At 39.6% G+C, this 18,723-nt stretch overlaps 1 protein-coding gene across 1 annotated transcript in view; it reads left to right on the forward strand.

Annotated features, from left to right (window-relative positions):
- The window catches only part of LOC132224038 (uncharacterized), a 75,334-nt gene that overhangs the window by 44,830 nt on the left and 11,781 nt on the right, over positions 1 to 18,723 (forward strand). The window contains exons 5-6 of the mRNA XM_059679117.1: positions 16,688 to 16,770; positions 17,740 to 17,878. Of these exons, the coding sequence (XP_059535100.1) occupies positions 16,688 to 16,770; positions 17,740 to 17,878 (222 nt within the window). The remainder of the gene's footprint in view (positions 1 to 16,687; positions 16,771 to 17,739; positions 17,879 to 18,723) is intronic.

Below are 18,723 nucleotides of genomic sequence, written 5' to 3' on the forward strand. Positions count from 1 at the left end.
GAAACCCCACTGCCTTTCATCACTGGATACCATATAGCAGTTCTTTCTGGCTCTGGCATTCTGGTCTGGGGAGCTCAGCCTGGGTTCCAGGGTTTACTTCTCTCAGGGGGAATACCCCCTCTTCCAACTGAGAAATCTGTCTGCACCCTCAACCTGCCTGCCATGGGAGCAGTCCCTCTTGGGACCGAATTATTTCTACCAGTCTCATGGTGATTTCTGCCCTTCCTTGTTTAAAAGGCTCATTTTCAGCTAGTCTTCAGTTAGTAGTTCAGGGTGAATGTTCCCCAATTTAGTTTTATTTCCAGATTAGTTCTGGGAGGAGGTACAAGAAAGGCCCACCTACTCCGCCACCATCTTAAAAAAAACCTGGGTGGTTATTTTTTTAATGTCTGCTTCCCCGCTATATTCTACATTTAACAGGAGAAGGGAAATGTATGCATATATTGTACATGACAGGTGAGTTAAAGCATGTGTAGGGAATTTAAGTGGAAGAAGGGCTATGTTTATTTTGCATGGTTTAAAAAGGAAGAACCAAAAAAAGTTGGTGATTATCAGAGGCAAATTTCAGCTCAATGTAATACATTTATTTTCTAACAGTTGGAGCAAATAATGAAATAGATTGTTCTAATGAAGAGATACACTCCTTAAAACTGGAAGTATTCCACAAGTGGCTAGGATGAGATGGGAGTGACATTTTTAGGTGGGAGAGCAGACTAGATAACAGCTAAGATTCTATGATAATCAACTTTAAGATTCTGTATCCTTTTTGGCATATTCTACTTTATATTTGCTTCATCTTCCTTCATATTTAAAGAATCAAAGGAGCTCTTGTTTTTTGCTATCTTTCCACTCTGTGTCATATATTAAATGCCAAGGTTATTCTTTGAAGCCGGTTTTCTAACAAATAACAGCTCATTGAAACTTATCTGCTGAGTTCTACCCACTCATCCAGCCTTGGGAGATCTCCATGCAGATTGTCCTTGTAAGATTGGCAGTTCATTTTCAAAAAGGCCAATACGAAATGTTAGTTTGAAAGAAATTTTAGAGATATCTATTCAGAAATGGACACTTTCTCTAACTGCACCGTGATCTAAATTGTAAAAGGCCTTTAGTGTGGAAACTTGTCAAAGTTTTTTGAAAGTCTAAATAAGTTATAACCATTTCAACTCCCTTACTCCAAATGGTCAAAAACCCCACTTTATTTCATCAGTCATAATTGTCCTTCCCACAAAGTATGATAGCTTTTGCCTAGTAGGTTATGTTTTTTTTTTAAGCATTTGTTGATACTGCTCTTTGTTAATCAGCCACTGCAGTCACAATAGAGGAATGAGAATTATCAGCCTATAGTTCTCAGGATTCTATCTTTATGGCTTGGAGTTAGCATTGTGGTCATTGATAACAAAATGTAACATAGTCATCTATTCCACAACTTCAACTTCAAACAGTTCAGGGGATGCTCTCCAGTACTTATGATTCTTCTACAAGGTACTCTGGGATATGAGAAGGAAATGGAGTAGAAAAGAACTAACACATATTGAATACTTACCATATACCAAGCATTTTCTTTATCATAGCAAGATATCTACCCCTGGCTGGTGTGGCTCAGTTGGTTGAGCATCATCCCACAGGCCAAGAGGTTGCCGATTTGCCATGACCAGTTTGGCTCAGTGGATAGAGCGTCGGCCTGTGGACTGAAGAATCCCAGGTTCGATTCCAGTCAAGGGCATGTACCTTGGTTGCGGGCACATCCCCAGTAGGGGGTGTGCAGGAGGCAGCTGATCGATGTTTCTCTCTCATCGATGTTTCTAACTCTGTATCCCTCTCCCTTCCTCTCTGTAAAAAATCAATAAAATATATATTTTTTTAAAAAAGAGGCTGCCGATTCAATTCCCAGTCATGGCACATGCCCAAGTTGCAGGCTCAATCACCAATGGGGGAGGCGGGCCTGTGGGAGCCAATCAATGTTCTGCTCTTACATTGATGTTTCTCCCTCTCCCTTTCTCTCTCCTATAAAAAAAATCAATAAAATATTTTTTTAAACTTTAAAAATGATATCTATAACACAGGATATCTATTTTAATTTTCATGACTTCCCTGCATGTCTTATTACCCCATTTTTCAAAATGAGAAAATCAAGGATAAGATAGATTTAGTGACTCACATGTGGCCACAGAACTAAGCGACAGAACCAGGATTCAAAACCAGGACTATGAAGTCTAAGTTCAATCTTCTTTTCACTAAACCACAGTTGCCTCCTGACTAATTTTTAAAAACAGCAATTATAACTAACATAGGTTAGCATTTATGTTCCAGGAAATATACTAAATATTTACATATAGTACTATTTAATCTTCACGACAACCCTATGAATTTTACAGAAAAGAAACTATAAAACACAGGTTCAATAACTTTAAGTTACCATGGTCAAATGTTTTAGGGAGGTCAAGGATGATTTGACAAGTCAGCACTTCTACCACCCTCGTTTTTCTTTAAGCATTATAATTGACTGGCGTGAGGCTTCTTTACAATTCAATTTCAAAATATATCTTGAGTGTTCATAAAGCACTATACTAGGTTTGGGGAAAGCTGGCACATTGCAAAGATTCATAAAACCAGATATTTTCTGTCTTAATGAACAGAAAATTATTGCCTCAAAATTTTGGAGACTACAAGTCCAAGAGTAAAGTGTTGACAGGGTTGGTTTCTTCTGAGGCCTCTCTCCTTGGCTTATAGATGGTCTTCTTCCAGTATCTTCACATGGTATTTCCTGTGTGTGTGTGTGTATCTGTATAAAACTTTCTTTTTCTTTTAAAAATGTATTTTGTGTTTTTCAATTACAGTGTACATTCAATATTATTTTGTATTAGTTTCAGGTGTACAGCATAGTAAAACCAGATTTTTGTCTTCAAAAATTTTTGCTAAACTAGAAACACCAATCAGAAAGGATATATGCACCCCTATGTTCATAGCAGCACAATTTACAATAGCTAAGATTTGGAAACAGCCTCAGTGCCCATCAGCAGATGAGTGGATTAAAAAACGGTGGCACATCTACACAATGGGATACTATGCTGCTGTAAAAAAGAAGGAACTCCTACCATTTGCAACAGCATGGATGGAACTGGAGAGCAATATGTTAAGCGAAATAAGCCAGTCAGAGAAAGATAAATATCACATGACCTCACTCATATGTGGTTATAATGAACTACATAAACTGAGGAACAGAAACAGATCCAGAGACAGAGAAGCATCGATCAGATGCTCAAACCTCAGAGGGAAGGTAGGGGAGGGTGGGGGTAGGGGGAGAGATCAACCAAAGGACTTGTATGCATACATATAAGCATAACATTTGTCAAATATTAACTGACTATAAAGGCATGGGTTTATTTCTGGGCTCTCTATTCTCTTCCATTAATCCATATGTCTGTTTTTATGCCAGTAAAAACAAGAATGATGTTTTTTTGTTTTGTTTTATTTGTTTGGCAGAACTATATTAGAAACTTTATTGTGTCTTGTGTTTAGGCTTCTAATTACCAATAATACTAGCTGCTACTCTGAACATTCATTTATTTTAAACAGCTTAATTTAATTTACTTATGCAAAATACTGTGGGATATTATACTAAAATATCAACATTAATATCTTTTTTGGAGGTTGTGTAGGCAGCCTGCTGGAGGGCACTCCTACAGGTCTGATACCTCTAGGAAAAAGACTTGGGGGGTTTAGAAGGTTTTATTTCCCATATTTTTTCTTTCTGAGTAGACTAACAACATGAAATCTTGCATATAAGAAGAGATCTTAAATACAGAAACAGAAAAACCGCACAGTAAATGAAAGACTACTCATAAAAGGGTGGATTGGGACATTAGCCTTAGAATTTTATCTCACACTGACCCAGCACAGCAAATGGGTTCTGAGTGTCACAAAACCCAAACATCAGAGACAGAGGATTCCCTGTGGGTTTTTTTTCTATATATTAAGTAGAGCTGCTATGTATCCTGGAATTGGTAGAGTGGCCTTGTGTAGTAGGTGTCCTGTAGGGCCCAGTGGCTCAGCCTTAACCGGGCACTGTATGTGTGCCCCTGTGTGGGCTGTGTGCACTGTCTTGTAGTTGAGCCTTGATTGCTGTTGGTGTCAGTGGGAGGAATTGACCTCCAGGCCAATTGGCTGTGGGGACCTACTGTGACTACAGCAGAAGAGCTGCTGTGCAGGGGACACCCCTGTGGAGCAGGACTTGCTTCAGTGGGGTTTTGATGCTCACTGAGTCTGTCCCTTGAATATGTCTCTCATGGATGAGTAGGGTTGTAATCTGGCATGGTCTAAACCTGTCCACCAGGTGCACTGGCTTTGTGGCCTCCTGGAAGGTGAAAAGTCAGCCACTGCCTGTGCCCTGCCTGGGGCCATCCGGCAGAAGCTACAGAGTGATCTTCAGATGGCTTCTATTTGTATTGGACTCAGAGATGCCCACGAGAGGCTAAGCTGTGAACCTTGGCAAGTTACAACTAGTGCTGGGCCTGGTGCCACTTATCAAGAGATATGGGGCACACTAAGTCCAGCTGCTGTTTGCTTGAATGATTTTAGGAAAGTCTGAATCTTGAGCCAGAACAGGCCATTCATATGAAAAAGCCTCTGCAAATAGCTTGGGTGGGGCTGTAAATTGGGGTCACAGGGAATCACCAGGTTGAAAGGAACAGTGTGAACCAGGTTGATGGAGACTCAGACATGGAGCCTGCCAGCTAGCTCTGTGGTAGGGGGTCTTAGCATAGGAACAATGACCCCTGTGAGCATTCCTGTCTGGGATAAAGCTGCCCTAAGGTTCTTACCCCAATGTCAGGCAATCCAGTTCCTTCCCATATGTCACTGGTTACCCCCCCCCCCCGCACCGCCACTAAGCCTTTCCCCCAGTGCTGGTGCTCAGAAGGGGTGAATCCTAGTAAGACTGTGTGCCAGCCCTTTGAGAGGAACTGTCTGGGTCTCCAGCAGCCTCTATGTCACTTAGCCACTTACCCCACCGGCTTTTATAGCCCGGAGTTATGGGGCTTCTCTTCCCAGCACTAGAACCCTGGACTGAGGGGTTTGGTCTGGGGCTTGGACCCTTTGTTCCTCACGGGAAGCCTCCTCAGCCAAGATATCCCTCCCAATTAAAAACACGCCACACTTGGGTGTCAGACCAGACCATTCTGCACCTCCACCCCTCCTACAAGTCTCAATGTGCTTTCATCTTTAAATCTGTGGTTGTAGGACTTCCATTCAGCCAGATTTCAGGCAGTTCTGAACGATGGTTTTTTCTGTATTTTAGTTTTGATGTGGTTATTGGAGGATGTGAATACTTGTGTTTGCCTATGCCACCATCTCATCTTGGTTCCTCCTCCCAAACAGTCTTTTTGTTGTTGTTGTTCACTTGCACCCACAACGTCTCTTACACATTGTTTCTATAGTGTATACTACATTGAATCATTAGGATATACACCTATATTCTTTACACCTAGTGCTAAGCAGAATGCCTAGGACCTAATAAGCCTTCAACAATTACAGTACATGTTAGATGATTTGTGTATATTTGAAGATGCTATTTGGTAAATTAATTATAAACCAAAGACCACAAATAAAACACATATACATGTGTTTTTAAGTCATGGGCAACAGTTTTAATATTAATTATTTGATCTCCACTCTACTCTTAATACTTTTACTCTTTAAAAAGTGGGAAAATCAAACTAAAGATAATAAAAACAATTTTAGTTAAAGGTAAGCAATGGTGTAGCTTTAGTGGGACTTGTGTATTTTTGAAAGATATTCAAGCATCAGGAGACTAATAGTACTCAAACTCACAGTCAGGTGGGGAGAAAAAAAGAGACAAAACAATGTTATCACTTGTGTAATCAAGAAGTACTCACAGGATGCTATATGATCTCATATGTGCCTAACCCAGACATTGTTAAGGAAAGTTTCCCAGAAATGAGTAGGATTTATTGAGGCAAAGAAACAGAATAGATAATCAAGGTGCAAGAGTCCATGAAAAGGAATGGAAGTGAGTGAAAATATGGCTTATTTTAATAACTGCATATGATATATGCAAGTTTCAATATATTTAGAACACAGAGGACACTGGGGTAAAAAAGCATGATCCAGTTCAAAGATTATCTAACTCATGGTAAGGAATTTCATCCTGAAGATTTTGACAGTGGATGAGGAATTGGGGAGAATAATTGAAGAATTTTAAGTAGAAGAGTGTCATGATCAGATTTGCATTTTAGAAATATCACTGGCTATTGTGTACACACTGAATGTGAGTGAAAGAAATAGTTGAAAAGATTGCAGACAGAGACAACAATCATAATCAAGGCAAAAGCTGATCATGGTCTGAAATGATTTAGTACTAATAGAGCTGAAAAGTATTTTGTAAACAAAATCAATAGGTCTGATAAGATGTGAGTTAAGGGAGAGTCCAGAATACAGTCTTAGATTTCTGATTTGGGTAACTGGGTGTTTAGGTTAATGTTTGGGTACTGGGTATATCATTCACTAAGACAAGGTAATAAAAGAGAACATATTTGGAGACAAAAGTTTTGCCCGTTAACTATCACAAACTTGTGGGTCATGAGGGTGGAGACATACAGTATATAGTTAAATATATAGGTCTGCAGCTTAGGAGAAAGGCCTTGGATGTAAATATTTATTTGGGACACATCACCATGGAGATGCTAGTTAAAACCATTGGAATAAATGACTTCCAAATTTTTTATTTTAATGGAAGTTATTATTCTGAGCTCTAGACATTTTAAGTAGACTAGTGGAAGACAGAGGCAGATAGCAGGATATTGAGAAGAGAGTGAGTAGTAAAGAAGTGGAGGTAGTGTGGTCCACACCTTTAAAAAGATCGAGTGTGAAGAACTCAAGAAATGATGTTATTCCTGAGAAAATTTAGGGTCAAAGAACTGAAGGTAGAAGGACATATTTCTCATTGAAACTGGAGGAAAGTAGGTAAGATTGAGTTCAAAAATAATTTTGTCTGTGGGGCCTCAGAAAATTAAGGGCATCTTCAGAATCGCATTTTACAAAGATCACTATGACCACATATGAATATTGGATGAGAAGTAAATTATTTTATAAATATGTGCATTTCTCAATACTGGAGAAAAAAAGTATAGGGGTTGAGCTCTTAAAGGGGGAAGCATAGCATACCCAACACATTCCTACAAGCCCACACTAGCCAAAAGATTGGATATAACCTCAGGTTACATTGAGCTTGTGGTTGAAATTGAGTGGGATACAAGAATAATATACACAAATCAATTGTATATCTATACATGGATATAAAAAAAATCCTAGTATTAAATTATGAAAATAATTACAATTATAATATCATCAAAGTGAATATAATACTTAAGAATAAATTTAATAAAAGAAGTGCACAAAATTACAAATTACAAAACATTGCTGAAACAAAGTAAATAAGACCTTAATAAATAGAAAGCCATCCCATGTTCATGAATTGAAAGACTAATATTATTAAGATGGCAATATTCCTCAAATTGATAAATAAATTCAATGTAAGGTCTATCAAATGTCCGACTGCCTTTCTGGAAGAAAGGGACATTGTGACTCTAAAATATGACATAAAATATGAAAATGCAAGGGAATGAGAATAGTCAAAACAATCTTGAAAAAGAAGAATAAAGAATACTCACATTGCTCAATAATCCTACCATAATCACAATGATGAGGTGCTGACATAGGATAGACATATACATCAATGGAATAGAATTAAGTATTTTGAAATAAACCATCACATTACAGTCAATTGGTTTTCAATAGGGCACCAATACAATTCAATGAGGGAAATAATAGTCTTCTAAAAAAAACTGTGCTGGGACAACGGTATTTTCATGTGCAAAAGAATGAAATTGGACACCTATCTGACACCATCTTTAATAATAAAAGCATAATATGCTAATTAGACCGGATGTCCTTCTGGAAGACCTTCCCGATGAAGCTGTGGCAGCTGAGGCAGAGGCGGCCCCTGAGGCGGGCGGGGGCTAAGGCAGCCACTGCGGCGGTGGGGCCAAGCCCCTTGCACAGAGTTTGTGCATCCGGCCTCTAGTATACAATAATTAGCTCAGAATGGATCAAAGGCTTAAAAGTAAGAGCTAAAACCATACAACTTTTCAAAAAAGAAAACAGATATAGATCTTCATGATTTTGGTTTAAGCAATAGTTTATTAGATATGACACTAAAAGCACAAATGATGAAAGAAAAAACAGTTAAATTGGAAATCACCAAAATATATGCTTTGTGCTTCAAAGACACAATCAGGAAAGTACAAAGACAGCCCTAAATTTTTTGGTAAGTTATATCTATACTAATAAAAGCATAATATGCTAATTATACCAGACAGCTGGACGTCCTTCTGGACGTCCTTCTAGATGCAGCTGCAGTGGCAGAGGCAGAGGCAGAGATGGTTAGGGGCGATCAGGCAGGCAGGCGAACAGTTAGGGGCGATCAGACAAGCAGGCAAGTGGTTAGGGGCATCAGGCAGGCATGCAGAGTGGTTAGGGGCAATCAGGCAGGTAGGTAAGCAGTTAGGGGCGATCAGGCAGGCAGGTGAGTGGTTAGGGGCGATCAGGCAGGCAGAGGGGTTAGGGGTGACCAGGCAGGCAGTTAGGTGAACAGTCCTGGATTGTGAGAGGGTGCAGGCCGGGCTTAGGGACATCCCCCATGCACAAATTTCATGCACTGGGCCTCTACTGTCTAATAAAGGACTTGTATCTAGAATAAATAAAGAGCTCCTACAACTAAAAAATAAAACATAAATAAATTACAATTTTGTCAGATTTCTCTAAAGAAAATATATAAATGGGAGAGTTGGGTGGAGCCTGAGAGACGCTCAAGGGGGAGCAATCCCAGTGCCCCACGCATGGCCTAGCTTGAATGGCCCTGAGTGAGGCTCAGCCTGGAGCCCAGGGACTCTCTAGGCTTCCAGGCGCAGCTGGTCAGCACCAGAGCTGGACTGAGGCGCTGGTATTTAAGAGATATGGCATCTGAAACCCACAATGTTAAAAAAAAAAACACGGAAATTTTATAATAATATTGAGAATCATTACATTGTTCATCCCAGAAAAGGGATCTCTAATTTCACTAATAAGAACATGAAGGAGGTTAAGAAATTTCCAAAAGAGTTGGCTGCTTACATAAATAGAACAGTTGGACACGTTGTGAAAAGCCCAAATAAACTACGTAAGCTGATCTACCACAGAAAGAAAGTTCATTACCTTTTCCAAATTCTTGTTTTAAAAGGAAACAGTCCCCTAGAAGTGGGGGATGTGACATGGCAAATAAAGAAAATGAACTGGCTTGTGCAGGCCACCCGCCTGAAAAATTACACCATGGTAGTCAAACATATTTGGCTTAACTCCAGTGATTCCGGTTCTTCATAGACAGAAAGCGCATCATCAAAACACAGTGGGTTTGGTTGATCTCCCTAACCAATGGACACAGACAACAGGGGGGTGAGGGCATGAGTAGGGGGGTGGGGGGCAATGGGGTGATAAGGACACATATGAAATACCTTAATCAATAAATTAAAAAACAAAAAAAATGGTGGGTTTTTTTCCTGAGGTTTCTTTGGATCATGAAACATGGTGCAAGTTTTGTTCAGCGTGAATTTGAGATTGAATGTAGCTTTAACTTTCTGGAAAAAGAGAAGTATAAGTGAACTTATAACTTATTTGGTGAAGACAGAAGACCTTGGAGTGGTGGTGGATTGCCTTCCTGAGCTTACCAATAGTTTATAGGGAGAAAAACAATACATCTCACTAGGCTGCTGTGTACACTTGTTGCCTCTTGTAAACTCACTACTTAAAAGCAAATTTGAAGAATATATAATAGTTGGTTTAAACTGGCTTCAAGCAGTCACCAAAAGGTTGAAGTTAGAACTATCATCCAAAACAGAAATTATAAATGATGGAAATATTCAGATTTTAAGCGGATTGTGGGAACAAGAAAACCATCTTACTTTGGTTCCAGGATATATTGATAATATAGCTAAGGATGTAGATGCTTATTTATTACAGTTGCATTGAAAGACTTCATCTATTAAAGAGCATTTGGTTATTCAAAACATCCCTGGATTATATGATTTCCAAACATGCCTCATTGGAGAACTGTGAACTGTGAAAGAAATCAAAACCTTTTTCTTTTAAAGCCACATATGAAACCAGCCAGCCAGGGATCCTTGATGGCAGTTGCAGCTCTGCCGGGGCGGAGCCAGCCAGCAATCGGTGGGGGCGGGGAGCTGGGGGTGCCCCAGTCCAGGCCTAAAGCCTTGGCCAGAGGCTTTAGGCTTGGGCCGGGGAGGAGCCAGCCAGCGATTGTTGATGGCAGGGAGCATAGGGAGGGTCCGGCCCAGGCCTAACACCTCAGCCAGAGGCTTTTTAGGCTTGGACTGGGGCAGAGCCAGCCAGCAATAGTTTATGGCGGCTTTGGCGGGGAACGAGGCAGAGCCAGCCAGCGATTGGCGGCCGGGAGCTGGTGGTGCCCAGGTCAAAGCCTCGGGCCAGGGAGTAGCCAGCCAGCAATCATGAACCAGCGATCCTTGATGGCCGAGGCAGCTGCAGGGAGCTGGGGGTGCCTCAGCCCAGGCCTAAACCCTCGGCCTGAGGCTTTAGGCCGGGGACGGGGGGGGGGGGGGGGGTGGGGGGGGGAGCCAGCCAGCGATCAGTGGCAGGGAGCTGGGGGGGCGGGGGGCGCCGGCCCAGGCCCAGGCCTAACACCTCAACCAGAGGCTTTAGGCTTGGGCCGGGGAGGAGCCAGCCAGGGATCATTGATGGCGGTGGCAGCGGCTGTGGGGAGCTGGGGGTGCCCCGGCCCAGGCCTAAAACCTCGGCCTGAGGCTTTAGGTTTGGGCCGGGGAGGAGCCAGCCAGCGATCATTGAGCCAGCGATCATTGATGGCGGCCCAGGCCTAACACCTCAGCCTGAGGCTTTAAGCTTGGGCCAAGGAGGAGCCAGCCAGCGATCGTTGATGGTGGCAGCGGCGGGGAGCTGGGGGTGACCCGGCCCAGGGCTAATAACTCTCCAGAGGCTTTAGGCCCGGCAGGGGCCATACTGGCAATTGGTGTGAACTACAGAGGAAACACCTTTTCTGACTGCTGATTGGCTAAGCTCCCTGTGGTCACTGGTAATATTCTTAGTAACTTGGGTAATGAGAGTCCAAATAGGTGATCTAGGGGTTTTTTACTACACTCCTGGAGAAAAAAAGGAAGGTCTGCTGCTGGAGGGTTAAGAAATGTCATATCCTGCCCTAGCTGGTTTGGCTCAGTGGGTAATACCTCGGCCTGCCCAACACAGATTCTGGGTTCAATTCTGACCAAGGGCATGTACCTAGGTTGCAGGTTTCTCCTTGGCCCGGGCCCAGGTCAGGGCTCATGCAGGAGGCAACCAATCAAAGTGTTCCTCTCACTTTGATGTTTCTCTCTGTCTTTCCCTTTCCCCTCCACATTCTCTAAAAATCAATGGAAACATATCCTCAGGTGAGGAGAAGGAAGGAGGAAGGAAGGAAGGAAGGAAGGAAGGAAGGAAGGAAGGAAGGAAGGAAGGAAGGAAGGAAGGAAGGAAGGAAGGAAGGAAGGAAGGGAGGGAGGAAGGAAGGAAAAAAGAAAGGAAGGAGGAAGGAAGGAAGGAAGGAAGGAAGGAAGGAAGGAAGGAAGGAAGGAAGGAAGGAAGGATGGAAGGATGAATGGATGGATTTTTTCATGGTAAAGGGACTGGAGTCCGTGTTGATGAAAACATCTTGGTGGCTGCCCTGACTGGCAGTGGCTGCAACAGTGCGGTGATGGGGCTGCGGCCTTCCCCTGATCAGCCGGGTTGACTCCCACAAAGGGAGGCCAGACTGTGGCTTAGGCCCACTCCCCAAGGGGAGCAGGGAACAGGTAGTAGGACATCCCCTAGGGCTCCCAGTATGTGATAGGGGGCAAGTTGGGCTGAGGGACCCCCCCCCTCCGCCAGTGCACAAATTTTTGTGCACCGGGCCTCTAGTTGTAAATAACGCTGCTATGAACATAGGGGTGCCTATATTCTTTCTGATTGGTATTTAGGTATTCTTGGGATATATTCTCAGAAGCGGGATCACTGGGTCTAATGGCAGTTCAATTTTAATTTTTGAGGAAACTCCATATTGTTTTCCATAGAGACTGCACCAATCTGCATTCCCACTAGCAGTGTACTAGGGTTCTCTTTTCTCCTCATCCTTGCCAACACTTTTACTTGTTGGTTTATTGATGGTAGTCACTCTGGAACCCCTATACATTTTTTACCCCAACCCCCCTCTCCTCTGATAGCTGTCAGTCTACTCTCTATCTGTGAGTTTATTTCTAGTTTATTTTTTAGCTTATTTTGTTCATTAGATTCCACGTATGAGTGAAAAGAAGTCAGTGTTTTCCCTAGAAAAGTTTAAAACATATGGTTTCTCTATTAGGTGTAGTGCCAATGGAGGAAACTGTGATTAACATGAGTCAGATTCTCCCAGGATTTAAATTACTCAACAGTTGTAAAATGTGTATCTTTGCCAGATACCTTCACTTTCTGGTTTACAGTACCTCAGGGTACTGTTTCATGGTATTTACTAGAACCCCAGGGAGGTTACTGCATTTTAATATTTCAATACAACTTCCAACACACTCACATAAATGCATGTGTATGCATATATTTTATATAAAGACAAATATTCCTCAAATCTTTAAAATACTTTCATTAGACTTCTGTGCTTTTGGCTAGAGGTAATTTAAACATAGCCTAGAAAGTATTAATTAACATGAACTTTTAAAGGAAATTAAGGCTTTATTATGCTACTGTTAAAAGCAGATTTTAAATATTGTATTGTGTATTAATAAGTACTTGATTGCTTTAAAGTTGTGCTCTCAAATGAGTTGTTTCCATCCTTTTATATATATTAATGGATGAGGGGTTTTTCAGTTATAAGTGTTAAACTTTTCTCTGAATTTTGCAGGCCAGTCTAGCATAAATTAAATAATGCTGACAAAGTTAAAATTCTCTTCACAACTGATCCAAAAGAACTCAAAGGGGGTCTAGAGTAACTATTTTTGGTGAAAAAGGCTATTATTTGGGATGTAGAGGGGTTGGAAACAGTCTCTTTATGATCATTGGACAGGGGGCTGGAGACTATTGATCTCTTTCCGTTCCATTGCTTTGACTCATTTATTCCTTGGATAGGTGACTACTATTTGCCAGATCTTAAATACCCAATGCTTAATTATCTTTAGTCTTAATTAAAAAGTGGCATAAGGGTAAATGTGGATATCTTAAATCTCAATTTAAAAAATCAGATTTTCCTTCAGAATATATTTTCTCTAACCAACTTTTGATTAAATCTGCTAATGGAAACATAACCAATGAGTTTGAGTATCAAATTTTATTTCTCATTCTTATCTTCCGTATGGGGGCACAAAGGTACCAAAAGATAGGCAGTCAGAAGGATATAGAAGTAAAGCATTTGGATAATCGGTAGACTGGTTCTGATTGAGAACCCATTATGCCTTATTTATTGTTCACATTATTCCTCTTCTGGTCTTGGATTTCTTTCAAGATAGATATATCAAGAGGCCATTAAAGAATAGGGTCACAGTAAATGAATTTCAGACTCCATATAAAAAGGAACCAGTGTTATTCTCTTTGGTCCTTAGCATAAAGTGCACCCAGTCGTGTTCATTGGATATCATTTTTCATTTATTCACCACAAAATTATTGAATGCCTACTATGTGATTAGAACTATTCTATACTCTGGGGATACACTGATATCTTAGATTAGGTTTTGTCCTCATGGGGCTTATATTAGAGAAGGGAGAGGAGGCAGACAACAAACAAACAAGAAAAGATAATTTCAGATTGTCATAAATTCTCTACCTACAATAAGCAGGATGCTGTAATATTGACTTGGGGTGGGCAACACTAGATGGGAATGTTAGTAAAGATTTTTTAAAGAGGTGATATTAGAAATGAGACTAAAAGCTGAGAAAAAATCCTTTTGATATAGAAATTGGAAGCCACATTGATTCTGTTTCTGAAAAACATGGGGAGGCTCAGGTTTGGGTCCAACAATGGTGATTTCAAGGTAGGGTGACCAGGATAGTCCCACTTTCTGTTGGTTTTTCCAATGCAAACATTAATGATTTCCCCTGTCACATTCGTAAGTGTTCTGGTTTGCACAATAAATTATATGGTCACTATACTTCAAGGGTCTAAAATGTCCACTAATTCTGGAGAAAAGTCTCTTCAGAAGCTAGCTGCTATATTTTCTGGACTGCCATGTGCTCATAACAGAGTGCCACACTACTATCACCACTACTGCTAGGGCATGATCTTAAACAAACAAACAAACAAACAAAAACTTGCAATGTTAGTCTGGTCCTGCCTTCTTCTCTATAATTTTCTACTCCTAAATTCTGCCTGAAACACTTTTCTAGAACTACCTAATGGAAATCAAGGACTAAGTCTAGATTAATGACTTTAAATTAGGCTAAAACTGGAAAAATGAAAGGTAAAAAACAGCCTAAGTGCCCATCAGCAGATGAGTGGATTAAAAAACTTGGCACATCTACACAATGGAATACTATGCCGCTGTAAAAAGGAAGGGACTCCTACCATTTGCAACAGCACTGATGGACCTGGAGAGCATTATGCTAAGTGAAATAAGTCAGTTGGAGAAAAATAAATATATCACATGATCTCACTCATTTGTGGAATATAATGAACAACATAAACTGATGAACAAAAACAGATCCAGAGACAGAGAAGCATTGATCAGACCGTCAAACCTCAGAGGAAAGGCAGGGGAGGGTGGGGGTAAGGGGGAGAGATCAACCAAAGGACTTAAATGCATGCATATAAGCCTAACCAATGGACACAGACACTCGGGGGGCGGTGAGAGAATGAGGGGGGGGGCTGGGAGGGCAATGGGAGGATAAGAACACATGTGATACCTTAATCAATAAAGAAAATAAATTTTTAAAAAGGTAAAAAACATATCTTCCTATCTTCTACATGCTGAGACCCTTCTCCCAACTTCTTATAAGACCCTTCTCCCCAATATAGCAATAGTGCTGAAGCTAGATAATCTGGTTTATGGCCTCCAACTCCAAATTATAGGTAGGCCTCTTTTCATCATATCAGGTATACTACTCTCTTGCATACTAGAAAAAAAGTTTAGAGCCCTTTAAGACCTGATGTACAGAATGGTCAGGAACCCTTGAGTCTGTCTTCTATGACATCAGGTAGCAAAGGTCAGAGGTACTGGCCATAGATACAAGGGAAGGTGTCTGAGAAAGCTTACTGAAATAACATTTTCAGGAGCAATGGTTTTCTTCCTATGCTTCCTTTTTATTTTCGTTTTTATTTTCAAGAAGATTAAGAAAACAAAGCATAAAAAGAAAGCCCAAAGACATAGGAGAGGTAATTAAATGAGGACTAAGGTCTGTGTCATTCTTTCTGTCTATATTAGTTTGTCTTTTCAGATGATACATAATCTTTATCTGATCTTTAACATTATTACCAATCCAAAATTAACTGCCCCCCAGGGGTAGTTGTAGACATGAGTTGAAACTTTACGATGTAATGATGTATATTTCACAGGCTACTTAATTTTTAAAATCAAAGCACAGAGGATCATTTTACAGTCTTTATCAAATTTCCCCATGTCAAAATATCTCGAGCAAAGTAGCTATGTAAAATGTCCTTGATTTCAATGTAATTCCACCAAAATGGCCATGTCACAATGTTATATACCCACCTATAACTAGTGTGGCTATAAGAATAAGCTCTGGGTAAATAAGATCTGGTCTGGAGCCACTGTTATATGCCTCATGTCTGTGTCAACATGCGAATTTCTTGCTTCAATGCCCATTTACTTCAATTTACTTTTTGCATATATACTTACTCAAGGTATGAACTTTAAGTACCAAGTCTTTATTAAATTATTCATATGTATTAGCTTCACTCCAAGAGTCTATGCAGTATGCCATGGCTGTTTGATGATGCAGGTCTCTATATTCACCCTGTGTATTTTGTGTCTGAGTTACTTTTGTGAACTGTATTTTCTCTGGGGATAAGTGTTTTACATACAGTGACAATAGGAAGTGGAATTTATATTTAATCCTTTTGGCTGGAAGGGTCACTTCATGCTTAGAATGGCAGCTGAACTGGATTAAAAAACTGTGGTACATCTGCACAACGGAATACTACACTGCTGTAAAAAGGAAGGAACTCCTACCATTTGCAACAGCATTGATGGACCTGGAGAGCATTATGCTAAGCGAAATAAGTCAGTTGCATTTCATCTTCAGTAAGCCATTATCCATTGCAGGGAGGTATATAGAGGATGATAGATAGATGATAGATAGATAGATAGATAGATAGATAGATAGATAGATAGATAATAGAAAGATAGATACATAGATAGATGATAGAAATAGAGAGATTTGCTCAGGTGTAATTATAATAAAAAACATTTGCCTTTTAGCAATACCTTTGTCATTTTTTTGGGGATTAGGCCTGGAGTTACCTTGACATTTAGATATTTAATATACAGAATCAATGTGGGCTGTGGTATTTCTAATTTTCCTTAAAATCATGGCTAACCATTTCATTTTTTTTCTTAAAAACATCTGTGTGCAGAATCCTAGGACTCTATCCTTTCAGAATGTCCATCCTACTAGTCCTGCATCTCCACAACCACAATTCTCTGAAAGAAATTACAAGTAAGTTATCACTTTAAATGGAAGATGAAAGCTTGTAAGTACTTAAAGAGAAAGAAAATAGGATCTTACTTAGAAAGAATTTTAGTAGAGAATATTATGTATTTATTTTTTAATAGGAATTTGGATTGCAGAGAGGTAGGGGCACAGTAAGAGATAAAAATGTTTTGAACTAATAATATATACTTGTGTTTATCCCAGAGAAGATACCACTTTAACACATTTCCTGAGAAAAATCAGCACTGACCAAAATTAATCTGTAAAATTTTTAAATTGTGCTTATTTCATTTATCTAAGTATCATAGTAATTTCTCAGATATTCTGCAAAGGAACATAGCAACTATTCCCTGACAAAACCCCCTAATTTTAGTGAGAAATAGAATAAAAAAGACTGGTTTTCTTTGTATTATGAGGATTTCATTATTTTCTTATATCTACTATATCAATCTAATGTGACTTCTGGATGTTTGTATGCCATTCACAGTGGTTCTCAACCTTCCTAATGCCGCGACCCTTTAATACAGTTCTTCATGTTGTGGTGACCCCCAACCATAAAATTATTTTTGTTGCTACTTCATAACTGTAATTTTGCTACTGTTATGAATCATAATGTAAATATCTGATATGCAAAATGTATTTCCAGGGGTCGCGGCCCACAGGTTGAGAACTGCTGCATAGAATATAGTGATAACGATTTATTTCATCACAACTCAACACTGTGAGTTTTTTGTAATACTTTAAACAATAAAAAAGGAAAAAAAAAGTATTATTGGGCAAGGGAAACAAAAGAAAAACTAAACAAATGGGACTACATCAAACTAAAAAGTTTTTGCACAATAAAGGAGACCATCAACAAAATGAAAAGCGAACACACTGAATGAGAGAACATATTTTCTGGTGCATCTTAGAAGGGGTTAATATCCAAAATTTATAAGTATGCTAAAATATTTCATGTGTATTTTTTTAAAATAGCTTTATGTTTCGTAAACCCAACGAGGATAATCCTTATAGCCATCCATCTTATAATTGGAATGGCTCTCTGGAAACAGCTAAACCTGAAGCAAATTATGGAAACAAGTATTCTTCAGCCATGCAAATGAAGCCACTCTATGTATGTATTATGCATTTCAAGTTCTATATACATATGGTTATCATTTCCATAATTTAAGATAACGCAATGATGAGACCTTGCATAGAAAAATGATATAACAGAATCAATTGTGATACAGATATGGAAATTTAAGTTTATAAGACTCACTATGAATATTTCTATATATATATATATATATATATACATATATATATATATATATATATATATATATATATATATATAATTGACTTCAGAGAGGAGACAGAGATTGAAACATCAATGATGAGAGAGAATCACTGATTGACTGCCTCCTGCATGCCCCCAAATGGGGATAGAGCACGCAACCCGGGCATGTGCCCTTGACCAGAATTGATCCTGGGAACCTTCAGTCCACAGGTCAATGCTCTATCCACTGAGACAAACTGGCTAGGGCACTATCAATACTTCATTGTATAAGGAGATTAAGAAATATGAGTCAATGGTATAGTATATATAATATTTTATGGGTATTACTATACTTTGTGTATAAAATGTTACTATATATAAAATGTTATATGCAGTGTTCATGGATTGGTAGAATCAACATCATTAAAATGTTCATACTACCCAAAGCAATCTACAGATTCAATGCAATCCCCATTAAAATACCAAAAAAAATTTCACAGACCTAGAATAAACTCTCCAAAAATTCATAGGGAATAAAAAACAAGACCCGGAAGAGCCACAGCAATCCTGAGAAAGAAGAACAAATTTGGAGGGATCACAATACCAGATATCAAGCTATATTACAAAGCCACGGTTCTCAAAACTGCCTGGTACTGGCACCAGAACGAAAATATACACCAATGGAACAGAACAGAGAA

The sequence above is a fragment of the Myotis daubentonii genome, chromosome X, assembly GCF_963259705.1.
Source record: "Myotis daubentonii chromosome X, mMyoDau2.1, whole genome shotgun sequence".
NCBI lineage: Eukaryota > Metazoa > Chordata > Mammalia > Chiroptera > Vespertilionidae > Myotis > Myotis daubentonii.